Below are 26878 nucleotides of genomic sequence, written 5' to 3' on the forward strand. Positions count from 1 at the left end.
TTCCTTGGACAGTGTGTAAGCCAGGGGAGCAAAGAAAAGATGGGCTGTAAACCTTGGAATTCAATCTCCATTAAATAAAATAAATTCTCCTCCTTACCAGTTTAGTGACTATATGCCCTTAATTAGCAGCCATGCCAAAAGCTGTTCTAAGGTTTACATACATTAACACGGAACATATTTCTACAAACATCAAGTTTTCTGAACTATGTGTATCAAACCTGAAGAGACTAAATACATGCACACTTACTGCTCATTTGCTCCAGAGTGTCACAATCCTTGTCACGAATAAATCTTTTGTGAGATAGTGTCTGATCCCTATGGCTTCATGGGAGTTTTCTTCAGACCATACTTGGAACCAGTCAACAGGACTTAAATTCCCTTTCAACTTACCAAACTTCTTAAATTTCTTTTCAACTTACCGACCATTTAACTCTCCTTTCTTTCCCGAGGCAAACAATAAACATTGCTGCTGAGGGTCTGTATCAGTATCTGGACACCTTCAGAAGCAGAGGATGAAGGAAGCACATGCTTTCCCTGGGAACCATTCACTCCACACTCAGTTTACAGGGTCTTAACCTCAGCATTCTCTAAGACTTGGCCAAAATTTTCTTACTTAGTAATTGACATATTAGTAACATAGTGCTAAACTATTTTGGACTATTCAGAACCTTTCTTTGAGGTGATAGTTCTTTGAGTAGTGTGGGACTTTGAATTAGAAATTAGATGATAGTTCATAAATGTTAGGACAAGAAAGGATGAATCCTCAAATGTCACTATTTTGTCTGACGTACTAATTTGATGAGAGTAGAAAATATAAACCCCTTGGGCCGGGGATTTAGCTCACCGATGCCGCTGCTTGCTTTGCAAGCACAAGGTCCCAAGTTTGGTCCCCGGAACAAAAAAAAGAAAATATAAACCCCTCATGCCCATATATTCAACCTAGACCTATCAGAGTCCCTGTTTCCAAGTAAAATCATATTCGTGCCTATCAATACTAATCACAGATATAACCTTGTATATTTAAAATTCACATTCCAAGGCATCGTGACTCCTCTCTGAGCTCTTTTGATGTGTGTGATCAAATATATCACCTTTACAATTATGTGATATCAAATCACCCAAACGTGTTCACTGTATGGGGATCATGTCTGGTACTTTGAAATGCAAGGATCAAGAGCAGACCTTATTTTTTTTCTCATAGTCTAGGACCTTGTGAAAATTTTTTAAAGTGAAAATCAGTTTCCTCCAGCTATGATGCTTCATTCTGGAGTAAAATCTATTTTTGTACTGTCTGTTTTAAAAGTTTGTTAAGCAAACTGTTTATAGGGTAAAACTGCAGAGGACCTGTTTAAAGGGAATCAAATGTGTAAAGAATTTAGCACTTCGGGGGTTTTTTTCCTATGCAACTAATTGTGCAAATAATTTAATATACCAGTTTATTAAATGGAGAGGCTAATGCTTTGTTTTAATAGTCATAGAAACTTCGTATACTTAAAAGAAATCCAACTGTTTTTACCTTATTCTATGTTTTTTTACCTAATTTTACCTTAGCTAACCTGCCAGCTGTCCATATTTTCCTATAGTTCAAAAACCCCTTAAAAGATAGCAACCTCTTAAATTTTGTCTGCATTAGTGAGTTTACATTGTCTTGAACACTGATTTCTTAACTTCATTTGAATGAATTATGGCTCCAAATATTAAAAAAACTTTGTCTTCCTGAGGCATCTCGATAACTTGCAAGTTGTACAATTCTGGTTCAATATCCTTTTTTCTTTCCTCCAGTTCCTATCACTATTTCAAAATTAGGTGAACGGCTGGCTAGCTCCTTTCATAAATCAAATCACATTCTTCCTGCAGTTTCAATGGAGTAAGTCAAGCTTCAGAAACTAGCACAGATACTTACAGTAGCACTGTTCTGGGGACCCCGCAGAATGAAAGACTCGATGAAATTGGTCTATATAAGTCACATCCCTACTCAGCATAATCACAAGCTCTGCTGAAGGTGCAAACAATGAAAGCTTTGAATTCTAAATCAGTCCTTCAATTATCAGAGTTGTCACTCCTTCTCCTTGACATTTTTTCTGCCCAGCAAAATCCCAGTTGCTATCGCTGCAAAGTTCTCAAATTTTTACTCTCAGAATTTTCCCGGAGAGTAAAAAGTTTTAGGAAACTATGATTCTAGGTAAATGCTGAGGTAAGGAAAAGCCTGCGCCTCCCTCCCTTTCTCTCTCTCTCTCTCATATATATTCTAATACATTCAACTCTTCTCTTTCGGACCTTCCATCTTTCTCCCTAGAGACTCAAACATCCTCAGGTGGTTCCAATTTTTTTTTTAATTAAAATATACATATATACTCCTTTACCTCATTTTAATTTTTGGTAAAATGGATAATCCCAAATTTCTGGAATTATCCATATTTATTTCCTCTCTCCCCTCTTCTTTGTTTTTGTTTTCGTTTGTTCGGTTTGGGATTTTTGTGATGCTGGGGATCAAGCCCTCATGCCTGTGAAGCACATACTAACACTGAGCTACATCCACAGCCTTCTGCTTTTTGTCTTGACTCATTAATTTGGGCTCCTTCCTCCATCCTCAGCTGAGTCTACATTGCTAAGGTTATCAATGATCTCCACACCCTGAAATCCAACAGATGTTTCTCGGTCTTCATTTTATTTACTACATCCAAAACATTCCTCTTGAAATCTATCTGGCTCTGGTTTCTGGATCACACTTTCCTCGCTTCCTTCCTCCTCTTCCAGCTGCTTCAAGTCATATTTATGTGTAGATTGGTTCTAATCTACTGGCCATTCGATGTTGACAAAGAAAGAAGTCCTAGGGATAATGCTTGAGAATCATATTTGGACTCTCCCTCTTCAAATCTTATTACCTTTGCTTCCTATTTTTCCAACCCACATTTTTCTCCCCATCTTTATGATCACCACCTATCATCCAACCTATAATGATCTTTCCCGGTATTGCTACAATTATTTGGTCCCCTCATGCATCTCCTGTCCCCTCCCTAGTAATACATTCTCATAATGAAACCAGAAAGGTCCTTAAAGTATGCAAATCTGACCCTGGCATCCTGCCCCCCTTTGCAGAAGCCTTTCCAGTGCTTATATTGTTTTTAAAATAATGATCTCCGAGGTCATTAAATGATCCGGATATTTTGCCTGCTGCCTATCACTCTGAATCTGCACCATTCTCTCTCTCCTCCTCCTTTGTGCTCCTGCAGTTCTTTGAGCAACCAAGGAACTCTATGGTCTTGGTAACAACTGGGTTCTCCATAAGGAAATGTTCACCCCTCAACTCATTCAGTAATTACTTCCTCAGGGAAGCCTTCTTTAAACACTTATCTGGGTCACATCCTTTAGTTTCATCTTTTACAATTATATACATTGTCTTTACATTAATTAGCATAATTATCTTAGTGTGATCTTTTGATTATTTACTTAAAATTTGCCTCTCCTGGTAGACAGTAAGTTCCCTAAGATAAGGAGCTGGCCTCTTTTTGTTTATAATTGTAAGATCTGCTCTTAGGACAGTACCTGAAAGATTCTTTAAGAAAGGGGCTCATCAAACTCCTGAATAAATGAAAGAAAAATATTAAATCCATACAAGGAAAACTGGCAGAGTTTGACCCTACCTTTCTGCTCTTCCCATTTTAAGGAAACTATAAAAACTTATATGGGAATTTCAGTAAAAATAAGGAACTACTTCCTCAATTAGACCCAAACATGTTTTTCACAAAGATATATAGCAAAGATTATGTGAAACTTAATTAACAGAACAAAATGGCAGGTCAAGATGCTTATGTAGAACTCAAAATGGCTCCATAGTCTCCAATGAATAATACCACACTTACATCACTCAAGTGAGGCTTTTCATTGGGGCAGGTTCCTGTCCTTAGCAGACACAGCTCTCCACACAGGCTGAACAGGTCCTGAGGCCAAGGGATGAGCCTACCTTGAGCTACGAGTTCCCTGCTAGACCTTCCCCCAGATGCCCAAACAGCCGTGAGCTGGAGCCTACACAGGCTTCTTTCTGGATTCCTTCTCCTGAGAACAGATGGCACCACAGGTGAGCATGCCCATAATTCTAACTCCTGGCCTCCATGTGGCTGCTTGGGAGTTGGCAGAGCTGGGATGTGCACATCGGGAAGTTCACATGCAGAGGCCAGAGACCCCTCCAGGGTCCAGCACTGAGCTCAGGATAAGGAGACAGTGGAGTCAGGAACCTCCATGTATGTGAAATAAGGGAAAGAGACGGGAGATTGAAGCTATGCAAATGTTGGGACTGGCCAACTAATTATGGATCTACCCTTGCAACCAAACTGACTTATGTCTCTCCTACTTTCTCCAACCATTAGCCACTCCACGCTCCTCTCACCCTCCAACAGTTTACACCATGACTTTTTGCCAGTCCCTCAAACTTCTCTTGCAAGCCCTCAAAGTTCTCCATTCTCCATGTTTGCTGGAAACTCTCATCTTTGTTATAATTATTAACACATACTACAATATTACAAATCAATATTTGCAACAATAATTTGTAATAAACATTACAAGTTAATGAGTTTCATGGTGGCATTTCTGTGCATGCATATATGGAACTTGGACCATATCCTCTTCCTCCCTTCTCTCCCTCCGTCAGCCCCTCTCTTATTTCCTTTTGCAGGCCCAAACAGCCCTGCTTCTACTGCAAACCCTCTCTTTCTATGACACTCAATTGCCTGTACCTGTACACACACATGCACACACACTAACTCTGAATTTTCATCTCTGTTCCTCTCTCTCTCTACACACACACACACACACACACACACACACACACACCAAGTCTTCTGCATCCTCTCAGTCTACCCCAGAAAAGTGCCCAAATTTCAGAGGCTTGCTCATGTCTATGAGATTACCCAAAGCCCACACTCAATGCTATCCCTGTACTTCCACAGCAGAGATATCATACAATTCCACTTGTGAGCCACATAATCAGAAATCCCACTGTGTAGGCAGTGTCAATTTTCTTATAACAATGGAAAGCAACTTATTAGGTACTGAGAAATGCATATCTAAAAGGCAGTCCCACAAAAGGTCAACTTTATTTCAACGGTTTAGCATTAGTCAGTAATGATCTTTTACCAAGCGAATGAGAACTCAGGTATTTAGTAAACTGAACAATTCTTCAAAACTATGACAACTCCAGATTTTCATTGCCCAGGGATGCTTCTTGGTTTCTCTTTCAATAGTAACACAAAAGAGAAAGGACTTGCACAAAGTTTTGCACAGACAAAAACATCATCCAAGGATTCACCACATAGCAAAGATTTTCAGAAGAATCCTAAGATCGATATTCTCACCTCCAAAACTCCAGGAAGACTTTTACCTGGACATAGTTTGCTTTCAACTCATTTGGTTCTTTTCAAGACTAAGTAAACTTCATCTCTCGAGTCCACCTGAGTAAGGTTTTATAAACTGAGCATGCAAAGCTCAATAAATACCTGTTCCTCAAATCAGACATTTATGAGACTACGGTATTTCAATGCTGCCCATAATTCCAATCAAGTGCAAACAAATGAGCAGCTGAAATGCTCACCTCTCAATACACTCACAGACAGGTAAAGGCAAACCATTAAAAATCTTTGGACTCTTCTTTAAAAAAGAACAGCACTAATAGACTCAAACATTTTTTTTGTTGTTGTTTTTCTGGTACCAGGAATTGAACTCAGGACCTTGTGCTTGCCAGCCAGTCACAATACCACTGAGCTAAACCCCTGGTCCTTTGAATATTCTTTAAATAAATGATTCCTGATCTACTCTTTGGTATATTTTTCAGTCATAAACATATATATCACAAGTCACTTACTGACAAGTGCACCTAAGAATTTACTGTATAATGTCCAATAAAGAAAATCTAATAACTCACAAAACCATCAGAGAAAAATAAATACAATTAATTCTGTTGTGGAAGGAAAATCTTCTTTTTAAATTTCATCTATCACTATTAGCCTGGCATATTATACATATCACAATCTCTGAACTTGTACTTTAATATTTTTGATTGGGTGAGTCACAAAGAAAGAAATACTAAGCAATGAAAAATTCCCCAATGAAATTGGCACAAAAATTATTTTTGTATTTTTCATTTATTATGAAATAGATAAGAGCATTGGGGAGCTATTTACTTTTTTATGCATTATTTTGATAAACAGCTGCTTGCATACCTTATTGAGGCTAACCCTATTCATCAACAGGTAAGAAAATAGACTTCATTTTTTTCTACTTCCACTCTGACAAAGTATTTTACTACATTATATTAAGGAGCCTTGTTCAGCTTCTATGCTTTAATGTTTAAAAAAATTACACACACACACACACACACACACACACACACACACACTTCCTGTACTATAGCCCAAATAGCCAGAAATTGTAAGCTGGTGAGATCTTGCTGTCATTAACTGAGGAAAAAAAAAAAGGCTCAGAGAGAGAAAGGATGGAAGCTCAATAACTTAACATCTTTCCTGTATATGCCATGTTTTAAAGATATTATCAGTTTCTCAGCAATAAAAATTTTCTTTTGTTAGACAAGTTCCTCTTTGGATTGTTTTCTTTTTTCGAGTCTTTCAGGTATGCTTACACACTGACAAGGATAAGAGAAGCAAGGCCATGGTGTCAGGCCTAATTAAATGTTTTCAAGTGTACGAAGGTTATGAGATGGCTCACAGAGAAGTCTGTATTCCAGAAGGCAGGCAGAGAGTCACACTGTAAATTATTGAAGGAGGAAGAGAGGGATATGAAAAAGTGCTGGCCTAATTGTTGGAGCAGATGGAAGGAGGCTGAAATCAGTTTTGCTCTAAGGATAGACACCCATCTCCAGAAGAATCAAACAAGATTAGGGCATTTCCATCACTCTATGGATACTTCATTGACCACATTTCAGAAAAGAGAACCAGCTCTTTTTTTATAAATGCAAATCTGAGGGAAGGGGAAAAAAAATAAGAACCAAGAGACTCATGTAATGGTACAAGATCCCAATGGTGAATGTAACTGTATTTTATACCTAAAATGTATCAATAAAGTTAATAGGGGCAAAAAATAAATAAATAAATAAATAAATAAATAAATAAATAAATAAAATGCAAATCTGTATGTTTAATGTAAAAAATGTTTTGTCCTTTTGAACAATTCAATCCTTGGCTTACCTTAAAGTACCTACCTAGAAGCACTTTCTCTATGCATCTGTCATTAGTAAATCTTATTACAGAACCCCTGCACAAATATGTGATTTTTCATTAAAAATATTAGAGACAGTCTGCTGCAATTGAATATAAGATTTCAAATAAAAAATGACCCCGGATATGAAAGAAGGACCAGAAAATTTTTATTCTCTGAAGTGAGAGAGGAAAAAAAAGCAAGCTTCAAAGGAATATTTAAATGAGACTTGGATATTTCTCAAATTTAATTAGATGGTCAGGATTAACATCAAGCAAACAGCTGAAATGTAACTCATGAAACAGTCACTGAAGGATTATTTATGTGGACTTCACCTCAACAGTGTGAGACAGAGCTTTGTCAAACGGAGTAGATGTAGAGGAAGGACCCAAGAAGAGAGGTCCACACAGAGAGGAGGAAGAGAGATCTTGAAGTAAGAATTTGTAATAGTTTTTACCAATGCCCAGAACAGAGAACACTCTTTTAATAAGCTGAACTATCCCTACTACTGAAAAGAGCCAACCAACATCCTGGTCTATGCCAGTATTAATTTGTCTTGCAATCATCAGAAGCCCTTGCTGTAGAAACATTCATTTCTTCCTTCAAGAGTGCTCAATTAAGAGTGGACTCCGTGGCAGGCCCTGCAATGTAGAAGGAGATACCCGAAACAAAGTGCTCAAAAAGGGTACACTAGTGAAAGAAACAGAGTAGTAGTCAAACAATTACAAAACACTGACAACTCTTCATTAACTGAGTCACTCATTTACATAAGTCCACCTTCCTGCAGACCCACCCATATGGTCCTGGCTCTTCCATCAGGCACAATTTCCACATAAATTAATAAAGCATTACCCTAGTTTATCTATAAGTCTCTTGTGAGTTTATAACCATGCCAGGTTCCCTGTAGGCAAAAACATCCAATTTAATGTCTGCACATGCACAGTTGAGATCCAAAACCACAAAGATGTCATCCCATGAGGCACTGCCTGAAGCAGCCAACTGATGTCTTTTGACAACTTTTAATATGCAAGAAAAGTCAATTCTCAGCAACACTCATCTCTTACAAGTCAAGGTGCCAGTTATATGAAAACACTTTCCTCATTTTCATCAAAAATCTGCACAAATGTTACCTAGTGATTCCCATACTATAGCGAGTTTAAAGACCCCTTGGGAAGGCTATTTAAAATGCAGACTCCCAGGCTACACCTTCAGAGGTTCATATCCAGAAAAGTCTGCGAGAAGGCTCAGAAATACGCATTTTTAAAGTATCCCAGATGAAATGTGGGATCCAAATGTGGTTGTATCCAAGACTGTGCTTTGAAAAACTTTCCTCAATATAACACTAGCAATGGTGTCTATAAATTTAAGGTATGTACATCAGTGTGAGGGAATGAGTGGCTTCCAAAATCTTATTTTTAACAAGTATCGCAGATTCAGTTCTATTATGGTTTTAAAATTCAACTAAGCACTGAGGAGAAGCCAGCTTAGTCATTATTCTGCTCCTGCATCCTCTTTCCTTCACCCTCACCACAGCCATGAAGATCCAGCCTGTTCTGCCACTTAGCACCCTAAATCATTTAACTGAACTCTCCCAGGAAGCCTCTCTCCAATGATCCAAACTCACATAATGTTTTCTTATCCTGTTCATCTTTAGTCTTTAATTGCATGGATTATTCCACATAAAACTTCCACATAAATATCATTTTACTTCTGATTTATTTATTGTACCCAATGCAGATGTTAGGAAAAGCACAGAAAAAAACATACAATGATTTTTATGCTCTGATGTTCATGCTCTGAGAAAATATCCCACAGGACTGGGCCCTCCTTAACCATCTATCTTCCTTCTAATCTATGTAAACTTCTTCAGGGCCTATCTTATGTAAAATACAGTAAAAATTTATTGTACAGAGTTTCTACTAAATGTTAAAGAAAACATGGAAAAAAAAGAAGATAAAGAAATAGGAAGTAGGGAGAAATTCTAATAATTCCCCAAATTATATATTCCATGGCTTCAAAAATATTTCAATATATATGCTAATTTGTTTCATTTACACCACTAGGTCATCTTATTTTATTGAAAAGAAAGGTTTGTGCTATTATCTATTTGTTTCTTTCTTGTAAGAGTCTTTTTTGTCTATAACTTGTACCCTAACATTTTGGCCATTCTTTCAAGATTATGGTACACAGTGTATTAACTAATATTATTCTTTAATTAATTTGTTAGGAAATTTTGCTTTATTTTTTTCACAGAAGTAAGAAGACTATTTTAAAAAATATTTTCATTATTAATATCTACTTGTATTACCTTGAAATAAAAAGAAAAGAAAAGGCACACAAAACCATATAATGATTTTTAAATCCATCTCACAGTGCAGAGTGAATCTACTGTTGCATTCTAATGCTGGAGCAGAATGCACTCCCCATGGTGTCCTCACCAAGGTTTCTCCTTCTTCTAAATTAAATTGATCTCATTCACATCGATTATGTATTTGGTCTGCATATGAGTACTGTTAAAATCATAAAGGAATTATATGTGACTACAGGAAGCAAAGGGACATGAAAAGCCATCAGGTCTGGAACCTGTTGCTCTGATATTAGTATTCTCAGTGGAAATTACAGGAAATCTCAGGGTCTCTGGATAAGATATGTGGATATAACAAAATAAGGAAAAACAACCTGTTGGCTCAGAAATGGTGGCATGAGTCAAAGCCGATGACAAAAATAGAAAATACTCCAACTTCTAAAGAAAGCTGCAGAATATTTAAAATACCCCCTCCATGGCTTATTAAAAATAATCAAAAGTCAATCCTGTGGCTCCTTCTTAATCACTCCAATCCATAGGCCTTCTCCCCTACCGAACCCTAAAAGCAGCATACAAAATAGAGGAGGAGAGGTCAAGGATAGAAGGCACTATGCCTACTGAGGAAAGACTCCAACTTTCCAACAACTCACTTTGTTGTTGACTTCTTTTGTGAGTGTGGGTTTTTTAAATTAATTTTATTGGTACATTTTAGGTATACAATAAAATGACATTCATCATTGGAAATTTGTACCATTATGTAGTCTCTCTTGGTTCTTATGTTTTTCCCCCTTCCCCTGCCCTCCCTTCAACCCCTCCATCCCTTTCTTATTTACAAAGACTTTGTTCCCTTCTTTCCTTTCCCCTACCCCTCCCACTTCCACTTATCCTTTGCCCCTTTTCTTCCTATTTCACCTTATTTTTTTTACCTTTTAGTCTTTCTTTACATTTGCAGATTCTCACACCACAGAAACTATTTGGTATTTACACATTTGTGTCCTATTGATTTCACTTAAGAGTATCGCCTTGGAGCCAGGGATTTAGCTCAGTGGTTCCCTGCCTGCCTCCCAAGCACAAGGTCCCGAGATTGATCCCCAATACTAAAAGAAAAAAATTATTAAAGAAGTAGCAGAGACCCCCATTCCTACACTCTCTAAGCTGGACCGGCTAGGTGAGAGGAGCAGCTTGAAGCTACACGGCCGTCCCGGGCCCCGCCCAGGCCACGGTGAGGTCCACTTAGCCAAGCGGGCGCCTTTCAAGGCCTAATCCCCACCCCCAACCACCTTGCGCCTCTGGCCTTCTGGCTTTTCTGCTACCTGGTCCCACACTACAGAGGCACTGGACACTATAAAGACCCTTGTCCTGAGCGCCACAAGATAGAGCAGAAGTTAGAATCAACAAAATTGACAAACCCTTAGCCAACCTTATCAGAAAAAGGAAAGAAAAGGCCCAAATCCATGCAATTAGGAATGAAAAGGGTGAAATTACAACAGACCCAGCAGAAATCCAGAGGATCATCAATACCTACTTCCAGAACCTATACGCCAGTAAGATGGAAAACATAAAATTAATGGACAGATTCCTAGATACATATGAATTACCAAACTTGAACAAAGCAGACCTAAAAATTCTAAACAACCAAATATCAATCAATGAAATTAAAACTGTAATTATAAACTTACCAACTAAGTAAAGCCCAGGTCCTGATGACTTCACTACTGAATTCTACAAGACATTTAGAAAGGAACTACTGCCACTAATGTTTAAATTCTTCAATGAAATTGAAAGGGAAGCAATACTCCCAAATTCATTCCTGGAAGCAAGCATCACCTTGATCCCCAAAGCAGAGAAAGACCCAACTAAAAAAGAGAACTATAGGCCAATTTCACTAATGAGCATAGACACAAAAATCCTTAATAAGATACTGGCAAATAGAATGAAGAAGATCATACACCTTGACCAAGTGAGATGCATCCCAGGGATGCAGGGATGGTTCAACATAAGCAAATCAATAAATGTAATACAATATATCAATAGAGCTAATTACAAAAACTATATGATCATCTCAATAGATGAAGAAAAAGCATTTGACAAAATTCAATACGCATTTATGATTTTAAAAAACCTACAAATAAATGGAATAGACAGTCTCTACCTCAATCTGATAAAAGCCATCTATGAAAAACCAACAGCCAATATCATATATCACTAAATGGTCAAGAACTGAAATCCTTTCACACTAAAATCAGGAACCAGACAAGGATGTTCACTATCACCACTCCTGTTCAACATAATTTTAGAAACATTACCCACAGCCATTAGACAAGAGAAAGAAATAAAAGGATAAAGATAGGAAAGGAAGAAGTCTAATTGCCATTATTTATAGGTGACATGATACTCTATATAGAAGACCCCAAGAACTAAATCGAAAGTCTTCTAGGCTTAATAACCAAATTCAGTAAAGTAGCTGGATACAAAGTCAACACACAAAAATCAATAGCTTTCCTCTACACGAACAACAGACTCATTGAGAAATAGGGCAAATAATTCCTTTCACAATAGCATCCAAAAAAATGAAATACATAGGAATCAACCTAACGAAATAAATCAAAGACCTCTTCTCTGAAAATTATACCACTCTGAAAAGAGAGATTGAAGACGATACCAGAAAGTGGAAAGACATCTCTTGCTTCTCTCGTAGGGAGAATCAACATAGTGAAAATGGCCATACTTTCAAAACTGCTACATAGGTTCAATGAAATCCCAATTGTTATCCCAGCAGCATACTTCACAGACCTGGAGAAAAAAATCCAAAAATTCATTTGGAACAAGAAGAGACCCAGAACAGCAAAAACAATTCTAGGCAACAGAGACATGGCTGGGGGTATCACAACCCAAAACTTGCAACTATACTGCAAAGCTACTGTGACAAAAACAGCATGGAAGTGGCAAGGAAACAGACCTGGGGACCAGTGGAACAGATTAAAAGATGCAGAAACAACTCCAGACACACTTAGCCATCTCATCTTTGATAAAGGAGCCAAACACCCTCACTGGAGGAAAGATAGCCTCTTTAATAAATGGTGCTGGAAAAATTGGGTTTCAACTTGCCAAAAATTAAAACTAGACCTATATCTCTCACCACACACTAAACTAAAATCAAAATGGATTAAAGATCTAAATATTAAAACAGAAATGCTGAACCAGCTGGAACAGAGGTTAGGTAGAACTCTTGAAGATATTAGTGTAGGAAAAGTTTGTTTGAAAAAAACCTCAGGTGCTCGTGAACTAGCACAAACAATCAACAAGTGGTATCTCTTCTTATTAAAAAGGTCCTGCACAGGAAGAGAAAACACCAACAGCATGAAGAGACAACCCAAATGTGAGGGAAAAAATTTTACCTGTTGTTCCTCAGATGAAGGCCTACTATCTAGGATACATAAAGAAATTAAAAATATCAGACCTCCCAAATATGAAGACACAACCCAAAAATGGGCATCTGAAATGAACAGACATTTCTCAAACAAGAAGAAGAAATAGCAAATAAATACATGGAAAAATGTTCAACATCACTGGTCCTTCCAGAGATGCAAATGAAAACAACGCTGAGATTCTACCTCACCCCAGAAAGAATGGCTCCTATCATGAAATCAACCAATAACAAAGGCTGGCAGAGCAGTGGGGAAAGAGGAACACTGCTCCACTGCTGGTGGGCGTGTAGACTGATGCAACCACTGTGGAAATCAGTACCGAGATACATCAAAGAACTAGGACTGAAAGTCCCATTTGACCCAGCTATTCCTCTGCTGGTTATCTTGCCCAAAGAATTGAAAGAATCATACCACAGTGATATATGTCCACCCATGTTCATAGCAGCACAATTTGTAATAGCTACAACTTGGAAGCAGCATTACCCATCAACTGGAGACTGGATAAAGAAAACACGGGTTTTTTTTATAAAATGGAGTAGTACTCAGCCATTAAAAATGAGAAATTAGAGACATTTATAGCTAAATGGATGCACACTGAGGCAATATTCTTAAGTGAAATAAATAGGACACACAAGTGTAAATACTGTATAGTTTCTGTAATGTGAGAAACTGAAAGTGTAAATAAGGACTAAAAGATATAATAGATAAAGTGAAATAGGAAGAAAGCTGCAAAGGGGAAGGGGAAGTTGGAAGGGTAGGGGAAAGGAAAGAAGGGAATGGAATTAATATGAGAAAATGGAAACAAAATCTTTGTAAATAGGGAGGGATGAAGAGAGGCCAAGGGAATGGGAAAAAATTAAGAACCAAGAGAGATTATGTAAAGGTGCAAATTTCCAATGATGAATGTCATTATATTGTTTACCTAAAATGTACCAATGAAATTAATTTTTTAAAAAAAGAGTATTGCATCAATGTGCATCCATTTAGCTAAATCTCTCTAATTTCTCTTTTTTATGGCTGAGTAGTACTCCATTTTATTAAACAAAAAAAACCACACTTTCTTTATCTGATCTCCAGCTGATGGGCACCTGGGCTCCTTCCAAGTTGTAACTATTACAAACTGTGCTGCTATAAACATAGGTGCACATATATCACTGTGGTATGATTCTTTTAATTCTTTTGGGAAGATACCGAGCAGGAGAATAGCTGGGTCAAAGGAGACTTCCAATCCTACTTCTCTGAGGTATCTCCATACTGATTTCCACAGTGCTTGCACCAGTCTACACTCCCACCAGCAGTGGAGCAAGGTTCCTCTCCCCACAGCCCCGCCAGCATTTGTTATTGGTTGATTTCATGTTAGCAGCCATTCTCTCTGGGGTGAGGTGCAATCTCAGCACTGTTTTCATTTGCATCTCTCTAATGATGAGCGATGTTGAACATTTTTCCATGTATTTATTTGCTATTTCTACCTCTTTGTCTCAGAAATGTCTATTCATTACAGATGCCCATTTTTGGACTGGGTCTTTAAATTTGAGAGGTCTGATCTTTTTAAGTTCTTTATAGATTCAAGATAGTAGACATTTGTCTGAGGAAGAGCAGGTGAAGATTTTTTCCCACATTGTGGGTTGTCTCTTCAGACTGCTGGTGGTTTCTCTTGTTGTTCAGAAGCCTTTTAATAAGAAGAGATCCCACTTCTTGTTTGTTTGTGCTAGTTCACGGGCAACTGAGGTTTTGTTCACAAAATCTTTTCCTACACCAATGTCTTCAAGAGTTCTACCTAACCTCTGTTCCAACTGGTTCAGAGTTTCTATTTTAATATTTAGATCTTTAATCCATTTTGATTTTAGATTAGGGCATGGAAAGAGATATAGGTCTAGTTTTAATCTTTGGCAAGTTGAAGCTCAATTTTCTCAGCACCATTTATTAAAGAGGCTATTTTTCCTCCAGTGAGGGTGTTTGGCTCCTTTATCAAAGATGAGATGGCTGAGCGTGTATGGAGTTGTTTCTGCATCTTCTAATCTGTTCCACTGGTCCTCAAGTCTGTTTCTTTGCCAGTACCATGCTGTTTTTATCACAGTAGCTTTGTAGTATAGTTGTAAGTTGGGGATTGTGATACCCCCTGCCATGTATCTGTTACCTAGAATTGCTTTTGCTATTCTGGGTCTTTTCTTGTTCCAAATGAATTTTTGGATTGTTTTCTCAAGGTTCTTGAAGTATGCTCCTGGGATTTCAATTGGGATTGCATTGAATCTGTATAGCAGTTTTAGAAGTATGGCCATTTTCACTACATTGGGCCTTCCTACCCAGGAGCAGGGGATGTCTGTCCATTTTCGGATATCATCTTCAATCATTCTTTTCAGAGTGCTATAGTTTTCAGAAAAGAGGTCTTTGATTTCTTTCATTGGGTTGATTTCTAGGTATTTCAGTATTTTGGATGCTACTGTGAAAGGAATTGTTTGCCCTATTTCTCTCACAGTGAGTCTGTCATTGGTGTAGAGGAAAGCTATTGATTTTTGTGTGCTGACCTTGTATCCAGCTACTTGACTGAATTTGGTTAAGTCTAGAAGATTTTGGTGGAGTTCTTGGGATCTTCTATATGGAGTATCATGTCATCTGCAAATAATGATAATTTGACTTCTTCATTTCCTACCTTTATTCCTTTTATTTCTTTCTCTTCTCTAATTGCTGTGGCTAATGTTTCCAGAACTATATTGAACAAGAGTGGTGATAGTGGACATCCTTGTCTTGTTCCTGATTTTAGTGTGAAGGATTTCAGTTTTTGACCATTTAGTATGATATTGGCTGTTGGTTTTTCATAGATGGCTTCTATCAGTTTGAGGTAGAGACCATCTATTCCAATGTTTTATAGGATTTTTATCATAAATGAATGTTCAATTTTGTCAAATGCTTTTTCTGCATCTATGGAGATAATCATATGGTTTTTGTCCTTGGCTCTAATGATGCAGTGTATTACATTGATTGATTTGCATATATTGAACCATCCCTGCATCCCTGAGATGAATTCCACTTGATCAAGGTGTATGATCTTCTTGACGATCTTCTGCATTCTGTTTGCCATTATCTTATTAAGGATTTTGGCATCTATGCTCATTAGTGAGATTGGCCTATAGTTCTCCTTCTCGGTTGGGTCTTTCTCGGCTTTGAGGATCAAGGTGATGCTTGCTTCCAGGAATGAATTTGGGAGTATTGCTTCCCTTTCAATTTCATTGAAGAGTTTAAACAGTAGTGGCAGCAGCTCCTCTCTGAATGTCTTGTAGAATTCAGCAGTGAAGCCATCAGGACCCGGGCTTTTCTTAGTTGATAGGTTTTTAATTACATTTTCAATTTCGTTGGTTGATATTGGGTTGTTCAGAATTTTAACGTCTTCTTCGTTCAACTTTGGTAATTCATACATATCTAGGAATCTGTCCATTTCTTCTGTATTGTCCATCTTATTGGCGTATAGGTTCTGGAAGTAGGTATTGATGATCATCTGGATTTCTGCTGGGTCTGTTGTAATTTCACCCTTTTCATTCCTAATTGCAAGGATTTGGGCCTTTTCTTTCCTTTTTCTGACAAGCTTGACTAAAGGTTTGTCAATTTTGTTGATTCTTTCGAAGAACCAACTCTTGGCTTCATTGATTTTTTGTATCATTCTCTCAGCCTCCACTGAATTGATTTCTCCTCTGATCTTTACAATTTCCTCCCTTGTATGAGCTTTGGGGTTGTCCTGCTCTTCTTTTTCTAGAAGCTTAAAGTTCAACATCAGGTTGTTTAATTGGGTTCGTCCTGTTTTCCTAATATGGATATTCCCTGCTATGAATTTCCTTCATAAGATTGCTTTCATTGTGTCCCATAGATTCCAATATGTTGCATTGTCATTGTCATTTAATTGAAGGAACTGTCTGATTTCTACTTTAATTTCCTCTGTGACCCATTGGTTATTCAGAAGTGTGTTGTTCAATTTCCATGTGTTTATGGAATTTTTTGAGCTTCTTTTGCTGTGGATCTCCAATTTCATCACCTTATGGTCTGATAATATACAGGAGATAACTTCAATTCCTTTGCACTTACTTAAACATGTTCTTTGTGTGAGTATGTGGTCTATTTTGGAGAATGACCCATGTGCAGCTGAGAAGAATGTGTATTCTGATTTTGTGGGGTGGAAGACTCTGTAAACATCTGGTAAGTTCATTTGTTCAAGAGCTTGATTGAGGTCTAGTATTTCATTACTTATTTTTTGTCTAGTTCATCTATCTATTTGTGACGGTGGGGTGTTGAGGTCCCCCACTTCAATTGTATTAGTGCATATATGACTTTTCATGTCCGTTAGTATTTGTTTTATACAGTTGAGTGCACTAGTGTTTGGTGCATAGATATTTATGATTGTCATCTCTTCCTCTTGGATTCTTCCCTTTACAAGGATGTAGTGTCCTTCTTCATCTCTCTTAATCAGTGTTGGTTTGAAATCTACTTGATCTGCAAACAGGATAGCTACTCCTGCTTTTTTTTTGGTTCCTGTCCCATGCAGTATTGTTTTCCACCCTTTAACTTTCAATCTCTGAGTTTCCTTTTGAATTAAGTGTGTTTCTTGTATGCAGCATATTGTTGGATTTTGCTTCTTGACCCATTCTGCCAGTCTATTTCTTTTGATTGGTGAATTGAGACCATTAACATTGATGGTTATAACTGGAATATATTGACTTGTCATTGCCATGACTTTTTCTTTTTGTTGAGTTCTCCCCCTTTCCATTTAATTTCTTGTCATGCCAGATGGGTTCATTCTGCTTTGCTTCCTGGGACTGTGATCCTCAATGTCTATTCCTAGGATATTGTGTAAAAATCTTTGGAGTGCTGGTTTGATATTCACGAAGTTCCTAAGGTGCTCTTTGTCATGAAAGTATCTTATTTCTCTGTAGGGGGCCCTGCCCCCCCCCGCTGGAAATCTTGAGTGCCTTTTACGGACATATCCGGGCCTGCTACAAATCTACCCGGCAACAAGGAAGTAGCCCCAGTACCCTCCTCTTGCTCCTCCCCTCTAGCCCTACGGTATATATGTTGTAACAGCTTCTGCAATAAACGAGACTTGATCAGAAACCTGTCTTGTCTCCATCTCTCGTGTCCCCTGTCCCCTCTCATCCTCGCTCCCCCTCTAGGGTCTCCGTTGACTTACCCGCGGGCCGGGACAAGTGGCGCCCAACGTGGGGCCAGAGAACGGGGGATCCAGTGAAGGACGCTGCTCAGGGGCCCTAAGATTAAGATTGAGGAACAAAGAGCATACTCGACATAGAAGAGGCTTGCGATTGACGTGGACCTGCCGTCTTTTTGCACCTCGGTAAGTTGAGCAGCGATTATGGGACAGGGCATTAGTCAGCACGAACTGTTTGTGCAAGGTCTCAAGAAGACATTACAGGCACGAGGGGTAAAGGTTACAGTCAAACAATTGCTGAAATTTTTTGATTTTATTAAACATCTCTGTCCCTGGTTCCCTGCTGAGGGAACCATTGACGAAGAGAGATGGAAAAAGGTGGGGGAGGCTCTCCAGGATTATTATGCCACTTGCGGACCCGGGAAGGTCCCGATTGCGGCGTTCTCATATTGGAATCTGATTAATGATATTATTTCCCAAAAAGCAAGGGATCCACTGGTAGCTCAGGCTATACAGGTTGGGGAGGTAGCCCTCCGTAGTGGTGAGGAGCTGACACCCGCTGGTGACACTGACGCAGTTCCCCGGGACGCCAATATGGCGCCGGGACCCAGGCCAGTTAAGGCCACGCCTTCCTCGCCAGACGAGGAAGAGGACTTGATGTCCTTTGACAGTGATGATGATCCCGCCCCCGACGGACATAACATTCCCTCGGACCAATCCCAAACGGCCGCGATCCCTGCCAAGCCCTATAAGGCAAAGCCTTGCCGGACCCCCGCTTCCTCTTCCTCCATCACTGCCTCTAAGGCAACCCCACCCTCGCGGGAGGTTCCGCCCCTATATCCCTCCCTTCAAGCCTATCGCTGCTTGCCTCCGCCACCAGATCCACCCCAAAAGGAACTCCGGGACAAAATAGACTTTCTAAAAGAACAGATAAGGTTAGAAAAGGAACATCAAGAACTTATTACCCAGCTTGAGGGCTTAAGAACAGGCAAGGCTCATGGAAATGTCCCTAGAGAGGACACCCATAAGCCACGACCCCCCATTAGAGGGGCGACCCCCAGGGTGCCGTCCGGGTCAAGGGTACCCCTAGAACTTGAGCCCGTGGAAGCCTTCCCTGTCACTGAGACTGTTGACGCACAGGGTCAGGCATGGAGACACCATGGCGGCTTTGATTTTAAGGTTATTAAAGAGCTTAAAACGGCTGCGGCTCAGTACGGGGCCACTGCACCTTACACCATGGCTATTCTAGAATCGGTGGCAGAAAATTGGCTCACCCCAATTGATTGGCAGACTCTGGCCCGTGCCACCCTTGCAGGAGGTGACTACTTATTATGGAAATCTGAGTATGTTGAGAATTGTCGAGAGACCGCTAGACGCAATGCTCAGGCGGGGAATGGTTGGGTGCTTGACATGCTTCTTGGGGAGGGGGCCTACGCCGCTAACGACCAGCAAATGCAATTTGACGTGGGGTTGTATGCCCAGATTCAGACCGCAGCCACTAGGGCCTGGAGGAAACTCCCTTCCAAAGGAGACGTGAGTGCCTCCCTCACTAATATCCGGCAGGGGCCGGACGAGCCGTTTGCGGACTTTGTCCACCGCCTTCTCACGGCGGCAGGCCGGATTTTTGGGAGCGCGGAGACAGGGACAGATTTTGTTAAACAGCTTGCTTTTGAGAACGCCAATGCCGCCTGTCAGGCCGCTATCCGCCCCTATAAAAAGAAAACTGACCTTTCCGGCTACATTCGCCTTTGTTCTGAGATTGGGGCCGCCTACCAACAGGGCCTTGCCATGGCGGCCGCCATGCAAGGCTTCACAGTCAAACAATTCTTACAACGCCACATCGGCAATAAATGCTTCCGGTGTGGGGCCATCGGCCATTTTGCTAGAGAATGCCCGACCGCTAAAATGCAGGGCCCCGACGCTCCGCCCCCAGGGCCCTGCCCCCGATGCAATCGGGGGAGGCATTGGGCGAGTGAGTGCCGATCCAAGACTGATGCCCAGGGTCGACCCCTCCCCCCTCTCCAGGGTTTGAATTCGGGAAACGGGAAAGGGGGCCAGCCCCGGGCCCCCAATTCCAAACAAATTTACGGGGCCCTCAATTTTGCTCCAATAAACAGCAATCCATTTCGGACCTCGTCAGAGCCACAAAAGGAAGTGCCGGATTGGACCTCAGTGCCACCACCCACACAGTATTAACCCCAGAAATGGGAGTTCAGGCCCTTGCTACGGGAGTCTTTGGACCCTTACCTAAGGAGACCTTTGGCCTCGTAATAGGCCGAAGCAGCAGTACCATGAATGGACTGCTGGTTTACCCAGGAGTGATTGATAGTGACTACTCTGGGGAAATTAAAGTTATGGTTTCTTCCCCCAAAGTTATTAATACCATTCAATCAGACCAAAGGTTTGCCCAATTGTTACTCCTTCCCCTTCTCTCCACCTCTAATAAGGCTCTTAAAAACGCCCGAGGCAGCCAGGGTTTCGGCTCATCTGATGTCTACTGGTCGGAGGTACTTTCAGCACAAAAGCCTCTCATGACCTTGTGGTTAGATGGGAGACAGTTTTCTGGGTTGGTCGACACTGGTGCCGATGTAACTATCATAAAGGGAGAGGATTGGCCTCAGGCGTGGCCATTGAAGGACACCCTCACCCATCTCAAGGGTATAGGGCAGAGTCAAAATCCTAAACAAAGTGCCAAAGATCTGACCTGGAGGGACCAAGATGGTAATCAGGGCACCATTCAACCTTATATCATCTCAGGGTTACCCATTAATTTATGGGGGAGAGACCTATTATCACAAATGGGGATAATTATTTCCAGCCCCAATGAAATTGTCACTATGCAGATGTTTAAAAATGGGTACATTCCAGGAACAGGGCTGGGAAAACACCCTACTAGCCTTACTCACCCCATTGAGCCTGTCCCTCGGCCCCCTCGAGCAGGGTTGGGCCATTTTCCATAGGGGTCGCTGACACTCCTGCGGTCCATGCTGAAAAGATCACCTGGCTCTCGGATGATCCAGTGTGGGTCGATCAGTGGCCCCTCTCCAAGGAGAAGTTGTTAGCAGCTCAACAGCTGGTGCAGGAGCAGCTTCATGCTGGCCATATCATTCCTAGCCACTCCCCTTGGAATACTCCCATTTTTGTCATTAAAAAACGGTCGGGAAAATGGAGGCTCTTGCAAGATCTCAGAGCAGTTAATAAAACTATGGTACTCATGGGAGCTTTACAACCTGGTCTTCCCTCACCGGTAGCCATCCCCCTTGGATATTATAAGGTTATTATTGATTTAAAGGATTGTTTTTTCACCATTCCCTTACATCCTGCAGATCAAAAACGCTTCGCTTTTAGCCTCCCGGCGACCAATTTCTGCGCCCCAATGCAGCGCTTTCAATGGCTAGTGCTACCCCAAGGCATGGCCAATAGTCCCACCCTGTGCCAGTCATTTGTAGCCACAGCACTTCAATCCACCCGAGACAATTGGCCTCAAATGTATATTATCCATTACATGGATGATATTCTCGTGGCGGGACAATTGGGAAGTGAGGTTTTGGCTTGTTATGCTGACCTTCGGCGGGCCCTTGAATCTTGTGGCCTCCAGATTGCCCCTGATAAGGTTCAACTAAAAGACCCTTACAGTTACCTCGGATTTCAGATGAAGGGACGTCATATTTCCTCCCAGAAGCTCACCTTGCGGCTGGACGGTCTTAAAACTCTGAATGACTTCCAAAAACTGCTCGGAGATATTAATTGGCTTATGCCCTATTTAAAGCTCACTAAACATGACCTGAAGCCTCTCTATGATACCCTGCAAGGTGATAGCCACCCCACTTCGCCTCGGGAGCTCACTGCTGAGGGGCGCAAAGCCATTAGCACGGTAGAACAAGCCATTCAAAATCAGACAATTACCTTTGTAGATTATAACTCTCCTTTACAATATATCGTTTGCAGAACCTCTCTCTCCCCCACCGCTGTCTTTTGGCAAACTGCTCCCCTTTTATGGGTTCATCTCCCAGTTTCCCCTAAGCGGGCCTTTTACCCTTATTATGTTGCAGTTGCAGACCTGATTGTTCTAGGTAGAGACCATGGAAAGATGTACTTTGGAAAGGAACCTGATGTCATTATCCAACCCTACCTTAAAGATCAAATCGATTGGCTTATGCAGACTACCGATTCCTGGCCAATTGCTCTCGCTTCTTATTCAGGATTATTGGACAATCACTATCCTCCCAACAAACTCATTGACTTTGCTAACAGACATGACTTCATTTTCCCAAAGGTCACTTCTTGTTCTCCTCTGCCAGAAGCCCTATCCGTTTTTACAGATGGTTCTTCCACTGGGATGGCTGCCTATGTGTGGGACGATAACATTGCCCAGTTCCAAACCGCCCACTCTTCGGCCCAATTAACCGAGCTGCAGGCAGTTATAGCGGTCTTTTCTACATTCCCTGCCCGAGCTTTTAATCTTTTTACTGACAGTGCTTATATTGCTCAATCTGTCCCCTTATTGGAAACATGTGGATTGATCAAACTTGCTTCTCAGACTGGTGGTCTCTTCCTCCAATTACAAGATTTAATCAGAAAGAGATCCGAATCCTTTTTCATTGGACACCTTCGTGCCCACTCTAACTTACCTGGCCCACTCACACAGGGCAACCGCTTAGCAGACCTAGCTACAAGACCTCAAGTTTTGGCCTGTTCAATAAATACTGATGCCCCCATTCCAATTGACCAGGCACAAAAGGCACACCAACTGCATCATCTTAATGCTCACACGCTTCGCCTTATGTATAAGCTTACTAGAGAACAAGCTAGACAAATTGTTAAGGCCTGCCCTACGTGCACTCTACACCTTCCTACACCTCATCTGGGAGTTAATCCTCGTGGCTTGATTCCAAATGCCCTCTGGCAAATGGACATCACGCATTACCCTGAATTTGGAAATCTTAAATATATACATGTCAACATTGATACCTATAGTGGATTCATATTTGCCACCCTGCAGTCCGGGGAAGCTACTAAACATGTCATCGCTCATCTCCTCATTGCCTTCTCAGTACTTGGATGTCCACAACAAATTAAAACAGACAATGGTCCCGGCTATACCAGCTCTGGCTTCTCCAACTTTTGCAAACAATTTGAAATAACACATATAACGGGAATCCCATATAATCCTCAAGGACAAGGCATTATAGAAAGGGCTAATCTCACACTCAAAATTACTTTAGACAAAATAAAAAAGGGGGAATGGTACCCTACCAAGGGGTCTCCTAGAAACCTGATATCACATGCACTATTTATTCTTAACTTCTTAAATTTGGATGCCAAAGGTTCATCTGCAGCCAATCGTTTCTGGCAACCAGAGACGCAACGACAATTTGCCTCGGTGATGTGGAAAGACCCCCTGGACCACTCATGGCACGGGCCCGATCCTGTACTTATCTGGGGCCGAGGATCGGTGTGTATTTACTCCAAGGAAATGAAGTCAGCCAGATGGCTCCCAGAACGCCTAGTAAAACAAGTTGATGGGCGTGCTGATGATGCCGATGACCTGACGTTGTCCAATCCTGATCAGTTAACAATGGCGCCCACAATTTCAATTTAAAATGAGCAAGGATATAATTCAGCTTATCTAGTAATGTTTGGGTGCACCCTGATGTTCTACACCGTCTTACATGTTTGTCTAGTGTTTGTTGTTCGTGGTCATGTAATTGAGCTCAAAATGTTCTTTTCTCTTTAAGGGATATTCACCCATTGTTACATTGATGATGTTATTTTGTTAAAGATATGCTTTTCTCTTGGATCAAGGTATCACTGGAATTTATTAGATTAAAGTGATTTTTAGATGGGAACTCCCTTTGATGAATATAGAAGTGGCCACCCAGAAAATATTGTTCTGGTCTTAATTCCTCAAAGGGACTCCTTAGTGAAATTTATATCATGTGATCTTAGGGAACATCGTCATCATTTAAAGTTTGGACCTCTGGCGCACAATGAAGAGGGAACTCATGAAGGACATCTGGCTGAATGAACGATCCGAAAACAAGAATAGGATGAGCTGGAAATGCCTAGTTCCCCTGATGTTGCTGACCAGGGTATGGGTGGTGTCGCCTTCAGAAGGGTTAGACCACATGAAAAATATATGGATTCAGTTGGCAGGCTCGCTCAACTTGTCTGAGTTTTGTCTAAGTGCTGATGTAAACTTTCATTATATGTTGGGAAGTTGCCTCGTTCCTGTATGTACCCCATTGGAATCATTGCGGCCTTATACTCTGTTTAAAGATATCCCAGGAAAAAATCTCACATATGCAGATAGTTACAATTGGGGATCTGCTACTTGTCACAGGCCCAAGAATGCTGTCAAATTATATTCACCTAAGGTAATTATGTCTAATAAGACCGAATGTGCTGTATACAGAAATTGTACAACTAAATGTCTGCAAGTTAAACGTTTGGAAAACATGTCCTGCCGTGTTGAACAAGAAATTATGTATAGTAATTGCCATGTCTCTTTGCCAATGGGTTGGTTTTACACTTGTGAAAGGGAAACTTTTAATTACATTCCGGCCAACTTGAGTGACACTCGTTGTTGCTTGAGTCGGTTGGCTGTGATATTACCAGACAGAACTGATTTGATTGTACCTAATCGAATTAGACGGTGGTCGCCGTATACCGCCCCGGGATGTAATGATGATGTGGGTCTATTGACTGATGCAGAAGTGTTAGTCATGATAGGGTCTTTTGTTGCTCTGCCGTCCATCGGGGTGCACGCGGAAGCGGCAGTACGAAGATTAGCCTGTAAAGTGGTAAAAGGATTGAATGCCACCTCCACCGCCCTGGCGTTGATTAATCAAGAATTACAGGAACAAAGACAAGCTATTTTGGATAATCGAGCAGCAATAGATTATTTGTTGCTTTTTCATCACCAGGGCTGTGAAAAAAATAAAAAATATGTGTTGTTTTAATTTGACTGACAATGGAGAAAAAATCGATGATACAATAAAACAATTGAAAGACCTGGCTAATAAGGTGCACAATGAGGATGGCGGAGACCTATTTAAATGGTTGACCTCATGGCTACCCAACCTACAATGGGTAAAACAATTGTTTCTTGCCATTGCAATTGTATGTGTTTGTCTGTTATTGTCATGCTGCTGCATACAATGGATACCAATGCTTATACGTAGAAATCGCTTTGATTTTTAGATAAAAGGTTCAGGCTGATATGATTTAAAAGCCTTGTATTCCCCTTTGTATTTTAACCTATGTTAATCTTAGTAACTAAAATGTCCTCGGATAGTTCTGATTTTGTAAGGTTGTGATTTCCCCTGGAGCTATAGTGGAGACAAAGATGTACGTCAAAATCAGCGGTAAATTACTGTCAGGATGTTGGCTGGACATACGCTACATGGGCCGATTCCATCTCTGCCACGGCGTAAAATTCTCGCCCCACCTGGTGAGCGGGCTGGCAAGCCAATGACGGGCAACTGAGCAAGCGTGCCATGCAATGAGAGAGCCCTCGTGTGCCGCCTAAGACAGGTGCCAGAGCCTTGATTCTCTGGTTAACCGATGACGGGTAAGGTGCACGGTGCAGACACGTATGTTGCTCTGACCCAAGACAGGCTCAGCCCCCGCAGGCTTGATTCTCCTGATGCTTTTCTAAAAAATAATTTTAAAAGGGAGGACCTGTAGGGGGCCCTGCCCCCCCCCGCTGGAAATCTTGAGTGCCTTTTACGGACATATCCGGGCCTGCTACAAATCTACCCGGCAACAAGGAAGTAGCCCCAGTACCCTCCTCTTGCTCCTCCCCTCTAGCCCTACGGTATATATGTTGTAACAGCTTCTGCAATAAACGAGACTTGATCAGAAACCTGTCTTGTCTCCATCTCTCGTGTCCCCTGTCCCCTCTCATCCTCGCTCCCCCTCTAGGGTCTCCGTTGACTTACCCGCGGGCCGGGACAGTATCTTATTTCTCCATCCATTTTGAAAGATAGTTTTGCAGGGTACATCAATCTGGGTTGGAGGCTGCTTTCTTTTAGGGCTTGGAATATGTCACTCTAAGTTCTTCTTGCCTTGATGGTTTGTGTTGAGAAGTCTGCTGTGATTCCTTTGTATGTGATTTGTTTCTTTTCTCTGACTGCTTGGAGAACTTTGTTCTTCTGTTGAGTTTTTGGAATCTTAACAATTATATGCCTATGTGTAGATTTTTTTTGATCAAGGCTATTTGGAGTACTATATGCCTCACTTATCTGTATGTCAAGCTCTTTTCCCCTGCTTGGGAAGTTTTCTGCCATTATTTCTGTGAAGAGATTTTTTATGTCATCTGCATTCTCTCCTATTTCTTCATTGAGCCCAATCAGTCTTATGTTATTCTTCTTTGCATCATCTAGCAGCTTCTGGATTGATTTCTCATGTTCCCTTATAATTTTGAAGCAATTTTTCTTTTCCTGGTCACTAATTGCAATCTTATCTTCTATATCTGAAATTCTGTCCTCACATTGGCTCATTCTGCTGTGTAGACTTTCAATGGAGTTTTTCATGTCCTGGAAATCTATCTGCATCTGTTTTATGGATTCCATTTGTTTCTTATGTTGGGATTCCATCATGTTCCTGAGTTCCTCTCTAGATTTATTAATCATGTCTTGCACTAGGGGTACAATTTCTCCTGTTATCTGAGAAATTATTTCTGATTTCCTTTTTTCCAGATCCCCTTTTGTTGCCAGTTCAGTGGGTCCAGGTGGTTGAGTATCAGAGTGTTCCATCTCATTTCCCTTTGTGGTTGCTGTAGGTGAT

General features: G+C 40.8%; 1 protein-coding gene and 1 long non-coding RNA gene across 4 annotated transcripts in view; one reads left to right on the forward strand and one right to left on the reverse strand.

Annotated features, from left to right (window-relative positions):
* LOC147828824 (uncharacterized) overlaps positions 1-26878 on the reverse strand; it is a 557189-nt gene that overhangs the window by 135083 nt on the left and 395228 nt on the right. The window lies entirely within an intron of this gene.
* On the forward strand, positions 17869-25955 carry LOC147828825 (uncharacterized). The gene is made up of 2 exons (XM_087208054.1): positions 17869-18274; positions 24038-25955. Exon 2 carries the CDS (start codon positions 24079-24081, stop codon positions 25048-25050), a length of 972 nt encoding a protein of 323 aa, XP_087064180.1. The 5' UTR covers positions 17869-18274; positions 24038-24078; the 3' UTR covers positions 25051-25955.

The sequence above is a fragment of the Heterocephalus glaber genome, unplaced genomic scaffold (genome assembly GCF_053883595.1).
Source record: "Heterocephalus glaber isolate CG9 unplaced genomic scaffold, H.glaber_assembly_v1.0 deba00000901, whole genome shotgun sequence".
In the NCBI taxonomy this organism is placed as follows: domain Eukaryota; kingdom Metazoa; phylum Chordata; class Mammalia; order Rodentia; family Bathyergidae; genus Heterocephalus; species Heterocephalus glaber.

What these genes read in the sequence shown, in the direction of transcription:
- LOC147828825 (XM_087208054.1), top strand. Translation starts at nt 24,079, where the DNA reads ATGAAGAGGGAACTCATGAAGGACATCTGGCTGAATGAACGATCCGAA.